At 42.8% G+C, this 26462-nt stretch overlaps 1 protein-coding gene across 5 annotated transcripts in view; it reads left to right on the forward strand.

Moving 5' to 3' along the window:
- Positions 1 to 26462, forward strand: part of COL15A1 (collagen type XV alpha 1 chain) — a 537229-nt gene that overhangs the window by 100515 nt on the left and 410252 nt on the right. For all 5 annotated transcript variants that reach the window (XM_083188349.1, XM_083188345.1, XM_083188346.1 and 2 more), the window contains one exon: positions 15635 to 16182. In XM_083188349.1, coding sequence (XP_083044475.1) covers positions 15635 to 16182 — 548 coding nt within the window. The remainder of the gene's footprint in view (positions 1 to 15634; positions 16183 to 26462) is intronic.

The following is a 26462-nucleotide window of genomic DNA, read 5'->3' on the forward strand; positions in this document are numbered from 1 at the left end:
AGGGTGAATTAATATAAAGTATATATTCAATACAGTATATCAGTAAATACAAGAGTTCATGCATTCCACTACTACACTTTAATTACTTTTATGGTTATTTTGTCTGCCATTGTTTGTAGGAAGCCTACACAAAACAGAGTGAATCATGCTAATAGCACTCAGCAGTAAGACATAATAACAGATAGTTTCAATTGACGGCAATAGAAAGGACTAGTAGCATTTTACAAATGTCAAGGCTGACTCTTTTGTGATTTCTAGTCTGCAGCTTTTATATAAATCAATTTCTCATAAATGTATGGGTTCTTAGAAGAGCATTGTTTTTTTAAGTTTTAGAAAAAAACATCACTTTCAGATTGTTCCTTAACTGTTCACTAAAAATGATGTTTTCATATGACATTATGGGCCTGATTCAGACTTGTATTCAAACCTGATAGTTTACATACAAATCTGATTTGTGCAATACACAAATCCTTTGATATTGATCACAGTCCCTTTTCAGCTGCAGCATGATTGATATGCTGCAGAGTATTGGGGGTGGTACGGGAGCATGAACCAGCATCAATCACTGTTGTCCCCCTGTTTAGTAGGCGTGCCAAGCCCGGAGGCAGAAGATCCAGCTGTCCAGGGTCCTATGATCAGTCTGAGAAAGTTTTAGTTACTATCCCTGTATACCCACCTGGGAATATTGAAGGAGATCTTAATGGACCGAGGTACCCCCTTTTTTTTCAAAACTTATGAAGGATTTGTGCCAGTTGTTGAAGGTATTTATACAACAACAAAGAGAAAGGAAACTCGGGTGGGGTGCACGCTAGACTCCCTCAGAATAGTGTGCCTTACTGCAAGTTAAAACATTTTATTAGGTTGGTTTATTGAATATATATGGTCCCACACATTATTGCCGACCAAGGAGGAAGGGGGAAGAAGGAAAGAAAGGTGAAGGAATGTTAATATTTCCTATATTTGTGCCTTAAATGCGAATATATTTTTCTATAACCGGCTGGGTCAAGTAAAGGTGATCAGACTCAAGGTTTCCTTACACCCGGTTGTGTACCAGTGTTGGTTTCTTTCACTTATCAGATAATGTTAAGGATTTAATCATGGGTCACCATAGTGTCTCCGCTATTTTTGTTTCATAAAAAGTTGGGACTACTGTGCCCACAGGACTTCTGCTGCCCACTCGTCTTGCTTAATGTATAGGTCGAGGAGTGAGAGAGCCCTGTGCCCATGTGTGGTCCCAGAGGGATAGTGTAGAAGGATGATTCCTTTAGACTGATCTCCCGGGTGCCCCCCTGTTGCTTAATGGCATTGCAGGGTAGGCAATCCGGGTATATCTGCCCTAATCCTCCTTAAACGTAGATAAAGGGATAGTGTCAAAAGTATTATAGGTTGAATTACCAGAATTAGAGCCTCTGTGGTGCACTGTACCTCTGCTGCTCACTCGTCTTATTAAATTGCATAGAACGAGGAGTGAGAGAGTCCTGTGTCCATTTATGGCTCCGGAAGGATATCAAAGTAAGGTGGCCCCTAAGACGGGAAATCAGGGTGCCCCCCTGTTACCTTCGCATTGCAGGGTGGGCAAACCTGATACATCCGACAAGGACCCACCTTATAAGGACAGATCAAATAAGGGTACAATATTTATGAGGGTGGCTTTATACAATCTTAGGGTTTTATCCTGCAAGAATATGTTTGGTATTTTCAGTTACCCACACTGCTATGTGTTACAATGGATGGCTCAAAATGTTTTTACTGCAAATGTCGATACAATTTTTTGTATCTCTTATAGATCTGTATTCATGTGCTGCCACTCACTGTCTTACCCAGCAAATTAATCTATGATGAGAGAACAGAATTTGCCTTACATCGCTTTCTTTGTTTGGCTGGACATATTAACTATGTTGCCAAAGATTGTTGTTATACAATGTTACCACTCACAATAAATGTTTTGCTGCCGGAGTAGTGAGCCGGTTATGTACTCTTTTTCAGCAGAAATTGCTACACTTTAGCCAACGCTTCAACAGTAAATAATATGCTATGTTGTACAATGTTACCTCTCATAGTATAATGCAGGAGTAAAGATTTTATGAACCAGCTATATAGCCTTTTTTCAGCAAGAATTGATGCATTTGGCCGTCACTCCAATAGTAACCAATGTGCTGTTTATGCAGTATTACCTCTCGCAATAAAGGCTTTTAGTGCAATAATAGGGATTTTATGACCCGGCTATATAATCTTTTACAGCAAAAATTGCTACATTTAGCCGTCACTCCCCAAATAATCAATATGCTAGTTTAACTCCACAATGGTGGTTAATCTTAGTTTACCGTTGTATCCACATGGCAGTACCCTTATCAGTGTGTCACAAAACTGGAAAATTATATACAATTGATCCGGTCCACATGAGAGACATACAATATCCCCTTAGCTAGATGGCTAATTCCCAAAGAAATCACTCAATGCCGTTCGGCACCACAGAACTGGGAAAAGCGTGTGTGGCAAACATTGATCAATCCTTTTACATTTGACATCAATATGCCTAGAAACAAAAATCAAACTGAGTGACACGGTAGGAACTAAGTCCGCCGTGAATCACTGTACATTACCGCCCTTGCCCGGCTCGTGCTGAACGTTCCCCCTGCAAGCGTGCTGGAGTGGTAGATCTCCGTTCTCCTGGGAAGCAGCAGCGTTTCCGCCGGTCATGTGAGTGCACCACATGATCGGCTTTGTCTGACGTACGTTTCGCAATAAAGCTTGTTTACTCGGCAGTGTCTTTCCACTATACCAGTATGTCTTTATGTATGTGCGGGTAGCCAATCACGGCTTACCCCCGCCTTGATTACTAGGATTATCATTGATCTACGATTTATTCACTTAATGGGTTCTGGTATTTATTTTTTATTAGTTGATTTCTGAAGTTTTGATGTACTTTGTAGTAATCCTACCCATTTCATTTCTGCATGTTGGTTCTTAAAGAGACATTGCATTAAAAATTCTGTGAAAAAACTGAGAATCTTTTTATTTATTTATATTTAACTTTTTTTCTGTTTTCTTTTTTTCATTTTGATTTTTTAAATTTATGCTTGAACCCTGCATTTATATTGGGTGCGACACTCAGCTAATTTTTTTGTATCCATGCCAGTTTGGTTAAAGTTTCACAGTTACATATTTTAAAATGAAGTTGATGTATAGGATCTCTTGGATATGTAGTGTTAAGCTGGGTACACATATGTACAATCGTCGGGCCGTTCTTCCGTTCTGCGGACGAACGGCCGTTCGATTGTATATCCCCTTACCGCCGCAGCCTATTTTTGCCTTCCTGACAGAGCCCTTTTTTTCAAATCTGACATGTATCACTTAAGTGGGGATAACTTTTTTTTGCTTTTACTTATCCCAGTGATTTTGAGATTGTTTTCTCGTGACACATTGTACTTCAAGTTAGTGGTAAATTTTGGTCGATACAGTCTGTGTTTTTTTGTGAAAAATACCAAAATGTCGTAAAAAAATTGAAAATTTAGCAATTTGCAAAATGTTAAATTTTCTGCTTGTGAGACAAATAATCATACCACTCAAAATAGTTAATAACTAACATAGACCATATGTATACTTTATGTTTCCATCATTATTTCAACCTCCTTTTAATTTTTTTGGACACTAGGAGGCTTAAAATATGAATAGCAAATTCTCAAATTTTCAAGAAAATTTCAAACACTGATTTTTTTAGGGACCAGTTCAGTTCTGATGTGACTTTGAGGGACTTGTATGTGAGACACCCCCATAAATGATGCCATTTCAAAAACTGCACCCCCTCACAGTATTCAAAACAGCATTTTGGAAGTTTGTTAACCCTTTAGGTGTTTCACAGGAATTAAAACAAAGTGTAGGTGAAATTTCAAAATTTCATTTTTTTTTGCAGATTTTCAATTTTAATACATTTTTCTAAGGAACACAGTAGATTTTACTAGAGAAATGTGACTAAAAATTGATTCCCCCAATTCTTTTGTTTTCATAAATATCCTATATGTGGCCCTAGTGTGCACGTTGACCAAACCACAGGCTTCATAATAGAAGGAGCACCTACTTGATTTTGGAGCCTCCTTTTTATGAGATTATTTTTTAGGCACCATGTAGGTTTCTAGGCACCATAAGATGCTAAAAGTTAGGAACCCCCCCCACAAGTGACCCCATTTTGCAAACTACACCCCTCAGGGAATTCATCTAGGGGTATAGTGTACATTTCAAACCCCCAGGGGTTTCACCAATTTTGGTACAACTGGGCTGTGAAAATTAAAAATTACATTTATTACACAAAAATGCAGTTCTGGCTCAAAATTTTTCATTTTCACAAGGAATGAAGGAGACAAAGCACCCCAAAATCTGTGCCCCAATTTCTCCCGAGTACGGCAATGCCTCATATGTGACCAAAAAATACCATTTGGGTGCATGGCAGGACTCAGAAGGGAAGGAGTGATATTTGGATTTTGCAGCACACATTCTGGTGGAATGAATGGTGGGTGCTATGTCGCATTAGCAAGACCCCCGAAGCACCAATACAGTGGAACCTCCCCACAAGTGACCCCATTTTGCAAACTACACCCCTCAGGGAATTCATCTAGGGGTATAGTGTACATTTCAAACCCCCAGGGGTTTCACCAATTGTGGTACAACTGGGCTGCGAAAATGAAAAAATATTTTTTTTACACAAAAATGCAGTTCTGGCTCAAAATTTTTCATTTTCACAAGGAATGAAGGAGACAAAGCACCCCAAAATCTGTGCCCCAATTTCTCCCGAGTACGGCAATGCCTCATATGTGACCAAAAAATACCATTTGGGTGCATGGCAGGACTCAGAAGGGAAGGAGTGATATTTGGATTTTGCCGCACAGATTCTGGTGGAATGAATGGTGGGTGCTATGTCGCATTAGCAAGACCCCCGAAGCACCAATACAGTGGAACCCCCCCACAAGTGACCCCATTTTGCAAATTACACCCCTCAGGGAATTCATCTAGGGGTATAGTGTACATTTCAAACCCCCAGGGGTTTCACCAATTGTGGTACAACTGGGCTGTGAAAATGAAAAATTAAATTTTTTACACAAAAATGCAGTTCTGGCTCAAAATTTTTCATTTTCACAAGGAATGAAGGAGACAAAGCACCCCAAAATCTGTGCCCCAATTTCTCCCGAGTACGGCAATGCCTCATATGTGACCAAAAAATACCATTTGGGTGCATGGCAGGACTCAGAAGGGAAGGAGTGATATTTGGATTTTGCCGCACAGATTCTGGTGGAATGAATGGTGGGTGCTATGTCGCATTAGCAAGACCCCCGAAGCACCAATACAGTGGAACCTCCCCACAAGTGACCCCATTTTGCAAACTACACCCCTCAGGAAATTCATCTAGGGGTATAGTGTCCATTTCAAACCCCCAGGGGTTTCACCAATTGTGGTACAACTGGGCTGTGAAAATGAAAAATTACATTTTTTTACACAAAAATGCAGTTCTGGCTCAAAATGTTTCATTTTCACAAGGAATGAAGGAGACAAAGCACCCCAAAATCTGTGCCCCAATTTCTCCCGAGTACGGCAATGCCTCATATGTGACCAAAAAATACCATTTGGGTGCATGGCAGGACTCAGAAGGGAAGGAGTGATATTTGGATTTTGCAGCACACATTCTGGTGGAATGAATGGTGGGTGCTATGTCGCATTAGCAAGACCCCCGAAGCACCAATACAGTGGAACCCCCCCACAAGTGACCCCATTTTGCAAACTACACCCCTCAGGGAATTCATCTAGGGGTATAGTGTACATTTCAAACCCCCAGGGGTTTCACCAATTGTGGTACAACTGGGCTGTGAAAATGAAAAATTACATTTTTTTACACAAAAATGCAGTTCTGGCTCAAAATGTTTCATTTTCACAAGGAATGAAGGAGACAAAGCACCCCAAAATCTGTGCCCCAATTTCTCCCGAGTACGGCAATGCCTCATATGTGACCAAAAAATACCATTTGGGTGCATGGCAGGACTCAGAAGGGAAGGAGTGATATTTGGATTTTGCAGCACACATTCTGGTGGAATGAATGGTGGGTGCTATGTCGCATTAGCAAGACCCCCGAAGCACCAATACAGTGGAACCCCCCCACAAGTGACCCCATTTTGCAAACTACACCCCTCAGGGAATTCATCTAGGGGTATAGTGTACATTTCAAACCCCCAGGGGTTTCACCAATTTTGGTACAACTGGGCTGTGAAAATGAAAAATTAATTTTTTTACACAAAAATGCAGTTCTGGCTCAAAATTTTTCATTTTCACAAGGAATGAAGGAGACAAAGCACCCCAAAATCTGTGCCCCAATTTCTCCCGAGTACGGCAATGCCTCATATGTGACCAAAAAATACCATTTGGGTGCATGGCAGGACTCAGAAGGGAAGGAGTGATATTTGGATTTTGCCGCACAGATTCTGGTGGAATGAATGGTGGGTGCTATGTCGCATTAGCAAGACCCCCGAAGCACCAATACAGTGGAACCCCCCCACAAGTGACCCCATTTTGCAAACTACACCCCTCAGGGAATTCATCTAGGGGTATAGTGTACATTTCAAACCCCCAGGGGTTTCACCAATTGTGGTACAACTGGGCTGTGAAAATGAAAAATTACATTTTTTGACACAAAAATGCAGTTCTGGCTCAAAATGTTTCATTTTCACAAGGAATGAAGGAGACAAAGCACCCCAAAATCTGTGCCCCAATTTCTCCCGAGTACGGCAATGCCTCATATGTGACCAAAAAATACCATTTGGGTGCATGGCAGGACTCAGAAGGGAAGGAGTGATATTTGGATTTTGCCGCACAGATTCTGGTGGAATGAATGGTGGGTGCTATGTCGCATTAGCAAGACCCCCGAAGCACCAATACAGTGGAACCCCCCACAAGTGACCCCATTTTGCAAACTACACCCCTCAGGGAATTCATCTAGGGGTATAGTGTACATTTCAAACCCCCAGGGGTTTCACCAATTGTGGTACAACTGGGCTGTGAAAATGAAAAATTACATTTTTTGACACAAAAATGCAGTTCTGGCTCAAAATGTTTCATTTTCACAAGGAATGAAGGAGACAAAGCACCCCAAAATCTGTGCCCCAATTTCTCCCGAGTACGGCAATGCCTCATATGTGACCAAAAAATACCATTTGGGTGCATGGCAGGACTCAGAAGGGAAGGAGTGATATTTGGATTTTGCCGCACAGATTCTGGTGGAATGAATGGTGGGTGCTATGTCGCATTAGCAAGACCCCCGAAGCACCAATACAGTGGAACCCCCCACAAGTGACCCCATTTTGCAAACTACACCCCTCAGGGAATTCATCTAGGGGTATAGTGTACATTTCAAACCCCCAGGGGTTTCACCAATTGTGGTACAACTGGGCTGTGAAAATGAAAAATTAAATTTTTTACACAAAAATGCAGTTCTGGCTCAAAATTTTTCATTTTCACAAGGAATGAAGGAGACAAAGCACCCCAAAATCTGTGCCCCAATTTCTCCCGAGTACGGCAATGCCTCATATGTGACCAAAAAATACCATTTGGGTGCATGGCAGGACTCAGAAGGGAAGGAGTGATATTTGGATTTTGCCGCACAGATTCTGGTGGAATGAATGGTGGGTGCTATGTCGCATTAGCAAGACCCCCGAAGCACCAATACAGTGGAACCTCCCCACAAGTGACCCCATTTTGCAAACTACACCCCTCAGGGAATTCATCTAGGGGTATAGTGTCCATTTCAAACCCCCAGGGGTTTCACCAATTGTGGTACAACTGGGCTGTGAAAATGAAAAATTACATTTTTTTACACAAAAATGCAGTTCTGGCTCAAAATGTTTCATTTTCACAAGGAATGAAGGAGACAAAGCACCCCAAAATCTGTGCCCCAATTTCTCCCGAGTACGGCAATGCCTCATATGTGACCAAAAAATACCATTTGGGTGCATGGCAGGACTCAGAAGGGAAGGAGTGATATTTGGATTTTGCAGCACACATTCTGGTGGAATGAATGGTGGGTGCTATGTCGCATTAGCAAGACCCCCGAAGCACCAATACAGTGGAACCCCCCCACAAGTGACCCCATTTTGCAAACTACACCCCTCAGGGAATTCATCTAGGGGTATAGTGTACATTTCAAACCCCCAGGGGTTTCACCAATTGTGGTACAACTGGGCTGTGAAAATGAAAAATTACATTTTTTTACACAAAAATGCAGTTCTGGCTCAAAATGTTTCATTTTCACAAGGAATGAAGGAGACAAAGCACCCCAAAATCTGTGCCCCAATTTCTCCCGAGTACGGCAATGCCTCATATGTGACCAAAAAATACCATTTGGGTGCATGGCAGGACTCAGAAGGGAAGGAGTGATATTTGGATTTTGCAGCACACATTCTGGTGGAATGAATGGTGGGTGCTATGTCGCATTAGCAAGACCCCCGAAGCACCAATACAGTGGAACCCCCCCACAAGTGACCCCATTTTGCAAACTACACCCCTCAGGGAATTCATCTAGGGGTATAGTGTACATTTCAAACCCCCAGGGGTTTCACCAATTTTGGTACAACTGGGCTGTGAAAATGAAAAATTAATTTTTTTACACAAAAATGCAGTTCTGGCTCAAAATTTTTCATTTTCACAAGGAATGAAGGAGACAAAGCACCCCAAAATCTGTGCCCCAATTTCTCCCGAGTACGGCAATGCCTCATATGTGACCAAAAAATACCATTTGGGTGCATGGCAGGACTCAGAAGGGAAGGAGTGATATTTGGATTTTGCCGCACAGATTCTGGTGGAATGAATGGTGGGTGCTATGTCGCATTAGCAAGACCCCCGAAGCACCAATACAGTGGAACCCCCCCACAAGTGACCCCATTTTGCAAACTACACCCCTCAGGGAATTCATCTAGGGGTATAGTGTACATTTCAAACCCCCAGGGGTTTCACCAATTGTGGTACAACTGGGCTGTGAAAATGAAAAATTACATTTTTTGACACAAAAATGCAGTTCTGGCTCAAAATGTTTCATTTTCACAAGGAATGAAGGAGACAAAGCACCCCAAAATCTGTGCCCCAATTTCTCCCGAGTACGGCAATGCCTCATATGTGACCAAAAAATACCATTTGGGTGCATGGCAGGACTCAGAAGGGAAGGAGTGATATTTGGATTTTGCCGCACAGATTCTGGTGGAATGAATGGTGGGTGCTATGTCGCATTAGCAAGACCCCCGAAGCACCAATACAGTGGAACCCCCCACAAGTGACCCCATTTTGCAAACTACACCCCTCAGGGAATTCATCTAGGGGTATAGTGTACATTTCAAACCCCCAGGGGTTTCACCAATTGTGGTACAACTGGGCTGTGAAAATGAAAAATTACATTTTTTGACACAAAAATGCAGTTCTGGCTCAAAATGTTTCATTTTCACAAGGAATGAAGGAGACAAAGCACCCCAAAATCTGTGCCCCAATTTCTCCCGAGTACGGCAATGCCTCATATGTGACCAAAAAATACCATTTGGGTGCATGGCAGGACTCAGAAGGGAAGGAGTGATATTTGGATTTTGCCGCACAGATTCTGGTGGAATGAATGGTGGGTGCTATGTCGCATTAGCAAGACCCCCGAAGCACCAATACAGTGGAACCCCCCACAAGTGACCCCATTTTGCAAACTACACCCCTCAGGGAATTCATCTAGGGGTATAGTGTACATTTCAAACCCCCAGGGGTTTCACCAATTGTGGTACAACTGGGCTGTGAAAATGAAAAATTACATTTTTTTACACAAAAATGCAGTTCTGGCTCAAAATTTTTCATTTTCACAAGGAATGAAGGAGACAAAGCACCCCAAAATCTGTGCCCCAATTTCTCCTGAGTACGGCAATGCCTCATATGTGACCAAAAAATACCATTTGGGTGCATGGCAGGACTCAGAAGGGAAGGAGTGATATTTGGATTTTGCCGCACAGATTCTGGTGGAATGAATGGTGGGTGCTATGTCGCATTAGCAAGACCCCCGAAGCACCAATACAGTGGAACCCCCCCACAAGTGACCCAATTTTGCAAACTACACCCCTCAGGGTATTCATCTAGGGGTATAGTGTACATTTCAAACCCCCAGGGGTTTCACCAGTTGTAGTACAACTGGGCTGTGAAAATGAAAAATTACATTTTTTTACACAAAAATGCAGTTCTGGCTCAAAATGTTTCATTTTCACAAGGAATGAAGGAGACAAAGCACCCCAAAATCTGTGCCCCAATTTCTCCCGAGTACGGCAATGCCTCATATGTGACCAAAAAATACCATTTGGGTGCATGGCAGGACTCAGAAGGGAAGGAGTGATATTTGGATTTTGCAGCACACATTCTGGTGGAATGAATGGTGGGTGCTATGTCGCATTAGCAAGACCCCCGAAGCACGGTCAAATGATGAACCTAATAATCCATAGATGTGTGGTATATTTTAAAGCACTCCTTCATACATAGGCCGGGTTTGTCGGGGCAAGTTTCACAGTGGAAAATAGTTTGCTTTCGTATTCCCTTTTTATAGCAAACTTTGCACCTTTTTTGTGTCCTGCCCTTTTTTCCAGTGGAGGGGATTTTATTAGGAAAATGCTGCCCTGATGCAATACGGGGGCCAGTACTAGAAGTACTGGGGCCAGTACTAGAAGTACTGGGGCCCTCTGCCTTCTGGTTCCCAAATATTAGGCCCTTTATGACTTCCTCTTGAAAGTGCATAAATGTCCCCGTCTGGCTGGTAGAACGGAATAGTACGTAAGCGTTATACAGTGCCATCTGGATGATATACACGGCCAGCTTCTTATACCATATTTTTGTTTTCCGCAGGGCACTGTACGGCTTCAGTACCTGATCTGAAAGATCCACTCCGCCCATGTACTTATTGTAATCTAGGATACAAATAGGTTTTGAGGTGTGGGTACTGGTGCCTCGTACAGGGACGGAGGTGGTACTGTCTCCGTGAATTGTTGTCAGTATAAGGACATCCCTCTTGTCCTTATATTTGACCAACAACATATTTTCGGTGCATATTCCCCTGCTTTCACCCTTTCTCAGTAATTGGGCAACGTGCGTTTTTGGGAGGCCTCTTTGGTTCTTGCGCACAGTACCGCAAGCTGCTGTACCTCTTGAACCAAGGGCCTTAAACAGGGGGATGCTGGTGTAAAAGTTATCCACATAGAGGTGATAACCCTTATCCAGGAAGGGGTGCACTAAATCCCAGACAATCTTTCCACTAACACCTACGAGGGAGGTGGGGCATTCTGGCGGTTCAATTCTTGTGTCCTTCCCTTCATATACCCTAAACCTGTGGATGTACCCTGAGGTACTTTCGCACAGCTTATACATTTTTATGCCATACCTTGCCCTCTTATTGGGAAGGTACTGGCGGAATTTAACCCTTCCTTTAAAATGTATAAGTGACTCGTCTACACAAATGAATTTTTGGGGGATGTACATCTCAGCAAATTTGGCGCTGAAATGATCAATGACCGGCCTGACTTTGAATAGCCGGTCAAAGGTGGGATCATGGGTAAAGAACAGATAAGACCAATATACCGTGCGCAAATAAAAGCTGCTTAGGGTGCACAGACAGTGAAGAACCACTCCACACACAAATACAATACCAAATGGGTGTCTGAGGTTCCCAGAGCGCTAATGGTAGGGATTTTTCTCTCTCAGATTTAGGCGAATATGACCCAAAAATAAAGGAAAAAATACAATAGTGTAATATTGTTTACAATATATGATAACACATATAGGCGGTGGAAGATAAACTCGTACCAAAGGAATATGTCTACGTTTTTAAGGTAGACAATAGCGTTTGATTGAGGGGGAGTCTCCAACTCTACCACTGGATTCTTTTTCTCTGGTATATCCGATTGGATGGCAATACACTCCAAAGGATAAGAAACAAATTATGGTGCAATACGTTTTATTAAGATAATCTAAAAACCAGGTAACATCAGTGGATAATAACAGAGGACTCTCACCATGACTTTTGGTCTACAGTTGGAAATGTAGACAATAGAGCATAATACAGATGTAACAACAGGCGTCCCCGGATGCTAATCGTCACAGCAGAGTTCCCTGAAGTCCTCCCTTTGTTCCTGTGTCACTGGCCGACCGGTTTCGATACTAAGTGTATCTTCTTCAAGGCGTGAAGAAGATACACTTAGTATCGAAACCGGTCGGCCAGTGACACAGGAACAAAGGGAGGACTTCAGGGAACTCTGCTGTGACGATTAGCATCCGGGGACGCCTGTTGTTACATCTGTATTATGCTCTATTGTCTACATTTCCAACTGTAGACCAAAAGTCATGGTGAGAGTCCTCTGTTATTATCCACTGATGTTACCTGGTTTTTAGATTATCTTAATAAAACGTATTGCACCATAATTTGTTTCTTATCCTTTGGAGTGTATTGCCATCCAATCGGATATACCAGAGAAAAAGAATCCAGTGGTAGAGTTGGAGACTCCCCCTCAATCAAACGCTATTGTCTACCTTAAAAACGTAGACATATTCCTTTGGTACGAGTTTATCTTCCACCGCCTATATGTGTTATCATATATTGTAAACAATATTACACTATTGTATTTTTTCCTTTATTTTTGGGTCATATTCGCCTAAATCTGAGAGAGAAAAATCCCTACCATTAGCGCTCTGGGAACCTCAGACACCCATTTGGTATTGTAAAGGTGGGATCATCTCTGGGTGGGCACTGTGCATTATCGTTGTAATGCAAAAATTTAAGGATCGTCTCAAAACGAGTCCGGGTCATGGCCATACGATGAAGTGGGGTGCTGTACAGAACATCTGTACTCCAATATTGCCTAATTTCTGGCTTTTTAACTATGCCCATATGTAACACCAGACCCCAAAACGTCATCATCTCTACTGCATCTACAGGGGTCCACCTAGCAAATGATGATGTGGGGTTTTGGGCAATAAACTGCTGGGCATATAAATTACTTTGGTCCACCATTAAATTTATAAAATCATCAGAGAAAAAGACTTTGAAAAAGTCAATTTCTTTGAGGCCTGTACTATCAAATTGGATTCCTGGGTTGGCCAAAAACTCAGGAACCTGGGGCTCAAAATTGTCTGGTGGTGGGGTCCATACGAGATCAATCATTGGGGGGGGGGTCTCAGCTGCTCTACGGGGGCGTCTTTGAGGGGGTCCCTCATCACTAGAGGAGGAAGAGGAGCTTAAGACAAATGCCAATTCATCGCTTACTTCACTGGCTGTGTCAGAGGCAAGAAGGGCATATGCCTCATCCGCTGAAAACAGTCTTTAGTAGCAAAAAAGGTTCGAAATTGCAATTCCTGTCACAAGTAGCCCTGGACAGAAACAGTAAGTGATTAAGTTGATGGTACAGAACCAAGATGCATTTTCTGCCATTCTGGAAGACACAGATTATCCAACATGAGGTGGTTATTAAACAAAGGCCATATTGCATACCCAAGGCAAAGCAGGCAGCGGTAAAGCAAGAGGTGGAAAGCAATGGAGGAATCAAGCAACCTCCAGGTGCTTTAAGATTCTGCAATGACTTTTGTAAATCAAATTGTTTCTCACAATCTTAATTTGTACCCTATGCCTCAGGTTGATGAGTTGGTAGAAAATTTAGCCATGAGTCAGTATCTTTCCTTGCTTGATTAAGACAAATGGCTACTGGACAATTTCTTTTACAGAAGCTGCTAAAGCAAAATCTGCCTTCTCTACCCCAGTGGGCTTATGTCAGTACAAAGTGCTGCCATTTGGTTTACATGATGCCCCAGGAGCCTTCCAGAAAGCTATGAATAACTTGCTGTAGCCCCACAGGGAATAAGCAGCTGCATATTTAGACCACATTGTTATTTTTAGCTTGGACTGGGAATCACACCTACCAAAAGGTAGAGGCCATTTTAAAGTCTGTACGGGTATACGGATTAACTGCCAAACCTGAGAAATGTGCCACTGGTATGGTGGATGCCAAGTATTTGGGGTACATTGTGGGCAGAGGACAGGTCAAATCTTAGCCTAGTAAGGTATAAGCGGTCCTCACATGGTCTAAACCCAAATGTAAGTTGCAATTTAGGACATTTCTCAGTCTGGTAGGATATTACCGCAGGTTCATATGGGATTCTGCCCCTAGAGCAGCTCTACTAACCGAATGTCTTAAAAAGAAGTCTCCAGCTAAAAATAACTTGGTCTAGACCAGTGTAAACCGTTTGGCAATATCAAAGACAAACTTTATGTACAGAGGCTTTCTTTCAATCTCCTAATTTTACAAAACAGTTGGTGTTGCAGACGGATGCCTCTGGGACAGGATTGGGGCAGTCCTTATCCCAGGAGGTAGATGGAGAGGAGAAGCCGATCCTCTACCTTATCCATAAATTACTGCCCAGAGAGCAAAAGTTTTCAACTGTAGAGCAGGAGTGCTTGGCAATTAAGGCCCTGATTCACATTCATTCAAAAGGGGACGATGCTGGGGTGTCTGCGCATGCACAGTGCGAATGTGCAGACCCCGGCAATGAATGGCTTTGGCGAGTTACACGCTCGCCGGGCCGTTCGTTGCTTGGAGGGAGGGGGGTGGCAGATGGTGGTGAAAATGGGGCTTGCCCATGGAAATGTCCAGCGTTTCATGGGCATTCCCATGAAAACGCTGGGTGTTCCCATGGGTTCAGGGGCGATGCCTGACAGGGATGGGCAACTGACATCACAGTATGTCAGCAGCCCACCCTGTCTTCTTCTTATCACTTGTAAATAATAGTCAGTTGACACAGACTTTTATTTGCGAAGGCCGCAGTGGCCTCACATGCTCGGGACCAGTATTTTGTATAATGGATTATTCCAAATTTCAGAATATTTTTATATTTCAATGAGATATTTATGTTGTATAAACAAACACATGAAATACACACAAATATATTTTATTTTAGCATGAAACTAGGTTTCAAAACATGACACGGTTTGTGTACTATCTCATTTACTGAATTTGAATGTCAAGCAATCAGTTACAGATGTCCCCAGTAGTGCTTTCAGCAAAAAACAAACAAACGAAAAAAACAGAACATTGTGGAAACTATGGTTTTTGGAATAATTTGGATAACAGATATCTGGATAAGGGATACTCAACCTGTAATTCCTTAACTGAAATTATTTTCCGAGATAATTTAGTTTTTTGTCTTCATAACCCAATTATATAATTTCATTATAAGCGTATTTGTCTTTTAGGTTGCACCTAAAGCATACCTCCCAACTTTTTCAATTGAAGAATAGACGCGCGAGCGCCCGAAAAGGGGCGTGGCATATGCAGATGAGAGTGTGGCTTATGGAAATTAGGTTGCGCCCCCATAGAATAGAAGGCGTCTATTCTGTCAGATTGAGGGGGGGACTCCCAACTGCCCCCCCCCCCCCCCACAGCTGAGGGATGTGGGAACGTCCCCAAAAACTGGGACATTCCCACGTTTAGCAGGACAGTTGGGAGGTATGCCTAAAGGACATTAAAGCAGAACTGCTATATTTTTAATAAGTATTTGATTCATTTAGAATATTCACAGATTTCTGACATTCTTTTGTTTTATTTTACAGAACGAGGTAGCAGAGGACATCTTGACCTCTTAGAACTGATTGGAGTACCTCTACCTCCGTCTGTGTCTTTTATCACTGGATATGAAGGGTTTCCAGCTTACAGTTTTGGACCAGATGCTAATATTGGCCGCCTAACACGAACATTTATACCGCAACCATTTTTTCGAGACTTTGCTGTTATTGCTACTTTAAAGCCTAACAGCAATCATGGAGGAGTTTTATTTGCTATAACTGATGCTTTTCAGAAGATCATCTATATGGGACTCAGGCTGTCATCAGTTGAAGATAGTACACAGAGAATAATTATTTACTACACAGAACCAGGTTCACATATTTCCAAAGAAGCAGCATCATTTAAAGTGCCAGTAATGACAAACAAATGGAATCGTTTTACTGTGACTATTGTTGGATATGAAATAGTTCTGTACATGGATTGTGAAGAATACCATAGGGTTCCATTTCAAAGGTCAGCATATCCATTGAGTTTTGAAGCCAGCTCCGGTATATTTGTTGGAAATGCTGGGGCAACAGGACTGGAAAAATTCACTGTAAGTACTATACCTACTGTAGGTATGCATAATAAGTACTGTTGAAGTGTCTCCCATACAATCTATTCCATAAATTTCAGATTTTGTAATAGTTAAAAGCCAGCTATACAGTATATGGATGATCAAAAACATAAAAAAAATATTTAAACATTTGTTGCAAGATAAATTTAATTAGAAAAAAAAGACAAGGGACCTGTCACAAGTACCAGTAAAGGGTGTAGCCATATTAAGAAAAGGGGCAAGAAACATCAGTAAATGATAAGTAATTTATGTGGGACACATTGGGACAAAGGTACTTGTTTCCTAGCACGGCCACAATCGCGGGCATCGTGTACCTTTAAGTTAAGGTACACGATGCCCGCGATGGACCCGATTTCCTTTGAAATCAGGTCCATTTTGCCGCCAAAGGAAAAATCGCGGGCATCGCGTCGGTCGGGACCATTAACATTGGCCCTGACGCGATGCCCCCGATTTTGCCATAGGCTTCAATGTTAAAATATTTTTTAACATTGAAATCGGGAGCATCGCGTCGGTCTTGTGCCATTATAATGGCACAAGATGAGATGGACTTGATTAAGTCCATCTCACATAGTAAAAAAATGTGAAATGGGCCAATATGACCCATTTCACATTATATATGGCCCCGTCTTCACCCCACAATTGACGTGAACCCGAAGCGTGGCGAGCGCAGTAAGCCCGCGAGGGGCGGCGGTGCGCATCCTCCGACCTTTTCATTCCCCTACTATCCACGTCGGAGTGGAGTTGAGAATATAAAGTGGCGAGCGCAGCGCGCCCCGCGAGGGGACGCGTATACCTGTGAAGTTATACGCGTCCCCTCGCGGGGCTTGCTACGCTCGCCACGCTTCGGGCTCGGTGGCTCGCTGCGCTCGCCACACTTTATATTCTCAACTCCACGCCGACGTGGATAGTAGGGGAATGAAAAGGTCGGAGGACGCGCACCGCCGCCCCAGGGACCCTATTCACATTTGATTTATTAAAAAAATCGGGTCGGTCGCATCGCATGCGACCAAATCGCATGCAATGCGACCAACGCGATTTTTTCGACACGACCACCCCGATGGAAATCGGGGTGGCCGTGCTAGGAAACAAGTACCGGGACAAATAAACAATTTACTGTTTGTGGGGTTCATAGAATTTTTTTGGAAAGACGAGTGTTACCAAAAACATTGTATTTCTGCTATATGCTGAATAGTACATCTCACAAACGTACCAGCATCTGCATGGCCAGCATATGTGCCTAGTTTGCTACAAATCATTATCAACAGCATTCACTTGCATTCACTATAGCAGTGGTAGCCAACCCTAGCCCTCGAGAGCTACCAACAGTTCACATTTTCCAGACAACCTAGCTGCTGCACAGCTGCACTCATTAATCACTGACACATTTTAAAAGATACACAGATGGAACTAATTAGCTCACTTGTGATTCTGGCCCTTATTCTGATCGGTGCGGCCGGAGCCGATTATGCGGCCAGGACCGTGCATGCGAAACCCCGCCTTCCATACGGATCGCCAACTCCGACCGTATGCGGTAAGAAGCTGTCCGAACGGACCGCACGTGTATTTTTCACGGAATACGCCTCCTCCATCTAAGGGAACCTCCCCCATCATTCGATGGTCGCAGACCATCGAATGCAGGACCGTGTGCTCCACCAGCACCCGCAACCTCAGACCACACAGACATTTTTCCGTGCAAAAGCAGGGATCTGGGCGGGCAGTTGACATCCGGCGATGTCATATGTCCGCCCCCTACACGTGCGTCACGGCCGCATTACCATACGTACGCCCAGCGTTTTCATGGGAACTCCCATGAAACGCGGGGCGTATGCATATGGTAATGAGCCCAAATAGCCCTTCACGCCCCTCTCCACCCCCTGTTCGGAGTGTTCACATATCATGCGGGATTTGGCCGTACGCCCCGCTCGCACATGCGCAGAGACGCCTCTGCACGTGCGCAGACACAAAACATCGCGGCCCGAACGCACGCGGATATATCCGCACCGATCAGAATAAGGGCCTCTGTGAGGAGACCTGCAAAACATGCACTGTTGGTAGCTCTCGAGGACTAGGGTTGGCTACCCCAGCACTATAGCAATTGCAAAATGTATGACTGCCATCGTAAGTTCAACATGTGTACGTACCTGCTCTGGCACAGTTGTATGCATTTGCTTTCTGAGAATGCACAGTACACAATCACAACATACTGTATGCAACCTGGCATAATACTTACCCTGCTTCTGCCCCCTTTGTGTATTTAAAATTAAAATCAATGTTGAAAAATATTGGAATTAAGTAAAGTTGGGTAGACACTAAGGGATATATTGGCTGTTTGCTAGAATGGTTGATATACTGTATCTCCAGTCGGTAGTTTGGTGTATGCAAACCATATATCTTGTATATTGGTGCTTCTGACTGTGTATGCAGGTGGCTTATTGAGCACCTTTATACTGTGTACACACGGGGGAGATAAGTGCTATAATCGCTGGGAATATGGTCGCAGGCGACCATATTCGCAGTGATTGGGAGTGTACACCGGCGATAAATCTTCGGGTGCGCAATCCCGTTTTCTGCCCCATTGTAATCGCTGGTCGCAGGAGCTTGCTCCTGCGACCAGCTAATTACCTCTGCGGCACCCCCAGCAGAGGTTCGTTTTCAACAGCGACCATCTCTGGTCGCTTGTTGAAAAAGAGACACTGAGCAATATATTGCTCAGCAATATATTGCAAGCAATATATTGCAAGCAATATATCTCCCCCCGTGTGTACGCACCTTTAGACATGATGTGGGACTGAAGTTAAAGCTGGTCAGGCAAATTCAAATACCAATTTACACATTTAGCAGCATATGTATATACTTACATAAATCGTCCAATCTGGCGGCTTGATGGGTCCCCAATGTGTCATCCTATTGTGTACCCAGCTTCATCGTGCAAGTGATGTACAATAGATTGAGTGATTTAATAGATCTACAGTAAAAAGATAATCAATGGGTCGACCCCCAATGGTCGACATGCAAAAGATTGTATAAAAGGTTGGCAGATATAAAATGATGAGAGGGTCAAGAGGTCATCATGAAAATGATGGACACCAAAATGATTTACACAAGTTTTTGTTGGGGTTTTTTTTGTTAGTTTGTATGGATGGTGTAATGGTTAGCATTACTGCCTCACAGCACTGAGGTCATGGGTTCGATCCCCACCATGGCTCTAACTGTGTGGAGTTTGTATATTCTCCCCGTGTTTGCGTGGGTTTACTCCGGGTACTCCGGTTTCCTCCCACAATCCCAAAAATATACTGGTAGGCTAATTGGCTTCCAACAAAAATTAACCCTAGAATGTCTGTGTGTGAGTGATGTGGTAGAGAATATAGATTGTAAGCTCCACTGGGGCAGGGACTGATGTGAATGTTCAAATATTCTCTGTAAAGCGCTGCGGAATTTGTATGCGCTATATAAGAAACTGTTAATAAATAATAATGTTTCACATATCGGAGCTAAATTATACCTCTTTCACATTGCAAAAACCTGCTTTCAACCCGTTTTTCTAAACGTGTCTTAAAACTGGTCAAAAGCCAGTTAAACCCCTTTCATATTGCATGATGTAAAGGTATATTGCAGCTTAAATACCGTTTTGTACCTTTCAGATTCAACCCGTTTCACCCATAGAAAGCCATACAATGTCATTTTAAATGTTTTTTTTTCCTGCTTGTGGGCGGGGATCAAGTGTGGTTATCATTTATAGCAAATACCGTTTCTGAGCTGTTCAGACTGCAGGGAAAACGGCTCAGAACCGTGTAGGATCCTGCTTTTAACACGTGTCAAAATACCGGTTTTCTGTAACCGGTAAATTGACAATGTAGCTTTCACATTGCAGCTGGAACCGTTTTAAAGCACTGAAAAAACGGCAATATACCATGTTACAGCTGCAATGTGAAAGGGGTATTAGTGGAAACATATCCCCTCGCAGGTTTACTTTGCTTGCATCGCCTTGGGAAGATGCCTTGTTTCACTACCACTGCACATGGTTACTATTCACATTTATAGTCAATGTGGATGGTAAATGATAAAATAAATGGAAAAAAATATTATTAATATTATTATTATTATTGTTATTATTATTTCTACTATTATTATGAGATGCATTTGTTAGGTCGACAGTGTCTAGGTCAACAGTCATTAGGTCGACCAATATTGGTCGACAGGCAATAAGTCGACATGTGAAAAAAGGTAAACTTTTTCCTTATAATAGTGTGCTAAGCATAGCAAGGCACCGTGCCCAAAGCATGGCGAGTTCAGCAAGCTGTGCACTTATACAGTGACCATGATTGCCTACATCAACATAGAGACCAACACCCCCCCCCCAAAAAAAAAATAACCTCATATCAAACTTTTGAATGTCGACCTAACAACCCATACTCCAAGTAAACAAAGCAAGATAACAGTGATTACAGGTCAAGACATTATAGGACAAGTACTGCTCCCGGAGCACCAGCCGCCACCCTGCACTGCTGAATGTGGAGATGCTAGCAGCTCCATTCCCGGCAAAAGATGTGCAATAGAGATGCTAGCACACCATCCACCAGATACGGTCATTTGGTGCGCCAGCAGAGCCAATAAAAATTTCTCCATCTGTACATTGTATATTAACATATTTGCATCCGCAGATAATACTAAAATAAGTATTAGTCTGGTTTAAAACCGAGGGATTAGATGCCTTTTTTCATTCCAAGAGTTATTGGAATAAAAATCCTCAAAAAAATTATAATCCTCAATAACCTTCATTTGCAGTAAATTTTGACCATTTCACAGCTCAAAATATTGTTCACAAAAATACCGTAGTCCAAAGGCTGCATGGCTGACCTAAGCAACAGAACAGTGGCACAAACACACGGCAGTTATTTCTGTTTAAAAATAAAACAGTGCAATTTGGATACAGTGCGGGTCGTATGCATTCCCTTATTCTAGTTCACTCGCAAAGGCACAATCACTCTCTTATGGACAAAACCATATGCACTGCTGGTGGGGCAGATGTAACTTGTGCAGAGAGAATTAGATTTGGTGGGGTTTGTACTTCAAAGTGATATCTATATTGCAGTGTAAAAATAAAGCAGCTAGCATTTACCCTTCACAGAAACAATAAAACACCCAAATGTAACACTCTCTGTACATGTTACAGCCCCACCTGCAATGAACATAGTTCTGTCCATAAGAGAGTGATTGTGCCTTTGCGAGTGAACTAGAATAACCCCCACAGCGTGGGTCAGATAGAGTGCGGGTTGGATACAGTGAAGGCTGTATACAATGCAAAGGTGCCAGCAGAGTGGGGGTGCCATGCTGTTTGTGTTATCAGTGCAGCGATGTTAGTGGCGGCAGTCCAGGGATGCTTGTGTTGTCGGTAGTGCAGAGATGTCGACAGTGCCAGTGTGGGGTGTCAGTAATATGCCCCGCAATTCCACTCATGGCCTACCAACAATTAGGTACCAATGGAGGGAGTCTTGGGACCCAGCTCTGAGCTTCTTTGCAGAGGATGAGGACAGGCAGGGTGACATGTGTATGTGTAATTGCAGAGCAGCATTAGAAAATACAGAATGGAGTATACACCCCTGGCATCGGGCACCAGTGGCATCGGGCACCACTTCACAGTGTGACGGAGCTCCGCGCTGGAAAGGCAGCCTCGGGTAGAGCCCCAACTCCATCTCTGTCCCATCTCTGTCTGTCCTCGAATCTTCTTCACTTCTGTCTCTGTGTGAATCTCAGTACCTGCATCCCTGCCCTCTCTGTCCCCACCGCCTCTGTTCCCGCATCCCCTCAGCCTCTGTCCCCTCTGTCCCCGTGTCCCCTCCGCCTCTGTACCTATGTCCTCTCTGTCCCCGACATCTCTGTCCCTGCGTACCCGCTTTACCAATATTTTGGCTCAATCCATGTGGCACATTGTGAATTTCTCTATACGAGTGGCATAATGTGAATTTTGTCTCTAGATGCGTGGCATTGTGTGATTTTCTAAAAAAAGAGGGGGGTACGTATCTAAGAGCGCTGTCTTTAGCTGCCATTAATATTTCATTTTTTTTCATTATTTTTTTTCAAGGGATTATATTCCCATATACATATTCATATGTATAGATATAAATCACAGGTTTATAGTGCCACACATAAAATGCCCGACGATATCTAAACTTAACCCCATGAATTTTAAAGTTCTGTAAGTTACATTCTCTTCACAATAACTAACCTTTACAGGTGGAACCTAGTCAAGAGATTATATCTCTATATACATGTATTTTCGCTTGTTACTATACGGTATAGGCTGTCAGTGCCACTCACAAAATGGCGGGCGCTGTTTAAATTCATTCCTATGCACCTTACACTGTGGGTAACACCCCCCAATCACAAAATTGCGGATGCTAAAACACCATCTGTATGCATGGCAGAAGCATTAGCCAATTCCAAGATGGCGGGAGCAACTATTGCATACGACCTCCGCCATCCAAGCTTTACACTTTGTCAACCACGGAAGTGCAAATGACGCACTTCCGGTTTTATACTTCAATAGCGCTGCTAAGTGTCTTGTGAATATTATGAGCCATCTAGAATGTATACATTTAGCGTTTTTTATGGTGACACTAGCGCCAGCCCCTGCACCCAGATAATGTGCTTTATAAATGTTTATAGGATGTTTAAATGACTTTTTATGATGTCTGACTATGGAGGTTATTCTAGTTGGTGCGGTCCGTTCCGAATTCTTTCGAAAGGGGAACGCACGCCATGCTGTGCGGACATTGTAAGAACAAACGCCCACAGGTCCTCCGCATTCCGACGGACTCGCTCTCTAAGAAGAGGGTGTGTTTTCGGACCACATCCAAACCGTGCGTGTGCGGTGGGAACACAAAGATTTTGCACGGTCTTACAGCGTCAGAACGGACGGGGAGCTGCCCGTACGCACCGATGCGGTGTATTTACGCAAAACTCACGACTATTATCTGAACTCATAAATCTGTCACATGACACACTTATGCAAATAGGCTACCTCATAAAAAAGGGTTTGTTTGTAATTGTAATCAATTAAATCCTATTTGATACTTAAACACATTACTACCACTTTACATTAACCCTTACATCATGGGAAGTGCTATTCAATCATTGTTACCCCTTTACGTAGGTTTTATGTATGCATATTATATAATAATTGCACGTCAAATGCAATATTCTACAATGTGCTAATTATTACTAACACATTATAAAGCAAATTTACCAACAGTTATAAACACAGTGTGTGTGTGTATTTTGTTCTTTGGATAATGTTCTTTGTCTACAATTATAGTACATTTGTGTATTGCAAGGATGTGCACACTACAATAACATACATCTATATACAGTATTTACCTTTTGCAAGTGAAAAATATTGTAAACAATTTACACATATAGGGGGAAATTTACTAAAGGAAATGTGCAAAAATAGGTGTCAAAATAGGTGTATTTGTATCCAGAAATACACTTATTTTTTACATTGACTATCCCGAAAATACGGCAATTCATATTGATAGCACATCAATACGAATTGCCGTATTTTCGGGATAGTTAATGTCAAAAATAAGTGTATTTCTGGAAACAAATACACCTATTTTACACCTATTTTTTTACAAATTTCCTTTAGTAAATTTCCACCATATTGTTTAATGTAAAAAAAAACACACAGACAACTTCTAACTGTCAACAACAATTTATTTATACAACAAAATAGTAGGTAAATGAAAAAAAAAAAAACATTTAAAGGAGCAGGTCTGTTAAGTCCTGGAGGTCGGCCACCACTAGCTGCAGGTGCTCCCTCAGTCGTAGGAGGGCCCCACGGACACCCTCATCTACTTGGCTAGGGTAATCTGTGGGCATGTTAAAGGGGGTACAAAATTACTATTGATATTCATGAATACATTTAACATAGTGATACATAAATCCAATAAATTCAAGGTTACATCTATATATAGATATATATGTATTATTGTACATAATATATGTATAATTATTATTATCATTTTATTTATAAGGCGCCACAAGTGTTTCGCAGCGCCGTACAAAGGAACAATACAGGGAGACAAAGCTTGGCATAACATTGAATAAATAACAAAAATACAGTACAAATAAAGAGCGCCACAGTTCAATACACATTACAGCTTGGATATAAGTAGTGAGGACTCAATCAACATACAACTAGAGGCTTGATGCCAATGATGGAGATGAGTATGCAGACGAAGATGGTCACTGAGTGTTGGAGTATAGGAGAGCTGTGAGTGACATGTGATATATATGTGTATATATAGATAGATATATATGACACACACATACATACATACATACATACATGCATACATACCACATGAAAAGCCTGTTTTTGTCCCTCTACCATTTACCTCACAGTCATAGTGCTCCCTTTGAATCCCAACCCACCCATGACTAAGCTGCTGCTGCTTTTGTCCTTGGACATGAGAAGCATGTAATTAGCTCCACCAATCACAACTCTTCAAAAACCTCACAGTCTGTGTTCTCTGCTGCAACGTGGCATGGGACTTAGTCAACTCTCAGGAATGCAAAGTACACTTGTGCAATCACGGATGGCTTGGCTGCTGATGTTCTGCTCCATTAATCATTGTCATATTGCCAGTTAGGTGAAGCTGCAGCACTAACCCACTCCCATGCGCAAAAACATTATTCAGGCAAAATCATCCAACATTTATGTTTTCAAAAATACATGCCAACCACAGGGGGAGCCTAGCTAGAGGAGGGCCCAGGGGCACTGACCACTTGTGACTCCATTATAAGCCATACTCCATTTATGCCATACTTAATCTTGTTTAGAAATAAAAATCAACTAGAACTCTAATCATCTATATGAGCCTACAGATTTTACGCTTGCAGCAGGGGCCTGTAACCCTAAGGTGACCAAGTCATCCCTTTAATCCAGGATACAGATTAACTACACAGGTTCTGTAGCAGTTAAAATCGAGCAGAAAGCCATCCCCAGAACCTGTGTCATTAAGATGTGTCCCAGATGAAAGGGATGACTTGGTCACCCTATCTAACCCCTAAGTGTGTCTGTTGATACCCACTTTGTTTTATTACTTTATACTATTGTAATACACAATTGATTCAGCGGGTGACATTCTATGGGATGAGATTTTTTCGCACTTTCAAAATCGCCCATTATCGCACTTTTTTAATATCACATTTTTGCCGCGAATTCGCATATTTAATGAGGTGCGAATTCTGGAATGAAAAGTGCGATTAGGTGCGATAATGTGCAAATTTTAGGCATGAAAATGTGCGAATTTTAGGCATGAAAATGTGCGAATTTAAGGAAATGTGCGATTTTTTGTTCATCAAAAAAAAATTGGCGTGGGGTCCCCCCTCCTGAGCATAACCAGCCCCGGGCTCATTGAGCTGGTTCCAAAAATACGGGGGACAAAAAGCATAGGGGTCCCCCGTATTTCTGAAACCAGCACCGGACTCTTGGACCCGTCCTGGTTCCAAAAATATGGGGGACAAAAAATCTGGGGGTCCCCCGTATTTTGAAACCAGCACCGGGCTCCAACAGCACTCGGTGTCATGCCACAGCCGGGGGACACTTTTTATATAAGGTCCCCTGGCCAAAACATGAGCACCGTGGCTGGTCAGCCTTGGACGGGGTACCTGGAGGAGTGGGGACCCCCCCATAAAGGGGTCCCCCCCCCAGGCTTCACCCGTCCAGGGCTGAAGCCCGGGGCTGTCACCGGCGTCCGTGGCCAGTGGACGCCGGCCTGATAGTGTTAAATCTTCCATACATAACATTGCTTGATACAGAAGAACTACAAGTGCCAGCAGACCTCCCCCGCATGCCGGGACTTGGAGAACCACAAGTGCCAGCATGCGGGGCATTAATTAAGGTTGTAACTTGCACACTGGTTGTGTCTCCCAAGGTGCATAACCTTACATTTATCTACAATGAACCTCATCTTCCATTTTTTTGCCCACTCATCTAGAATTGCAAGATCATTTTGAAGCATGGTGACATCTGGTGATTTGATGACTTTGCTAAGTTTTGTATCGTCCGCAAAGATGGATACATTGCTGAGTAACCCTATCCCAATATCGTTAATAAAAATGTTAAACAAAATGGGCCCCAAAACCGAACCCTGGGGCACTCCACTTAGTACCGGTATCATATCTGATACGGCAATCAGGACCGGTCCAAGAGTCCGGGGCTGGTTTCAGAAATACCAAGGACCCCTATGCTT

Source organism: Crinia signifera, chromosome 5, assembly GCF_055691185.1.
Source record: "Crinia signifera chromosome 5, ASM5569118v1, whole genome shotgun sequence".
Taxonomy (NCBI): Eukaryota; Metazoa; Chordata; class Amphibia; order Anura; family Myobatrachidae; genus Crinia; species Crinia signifera.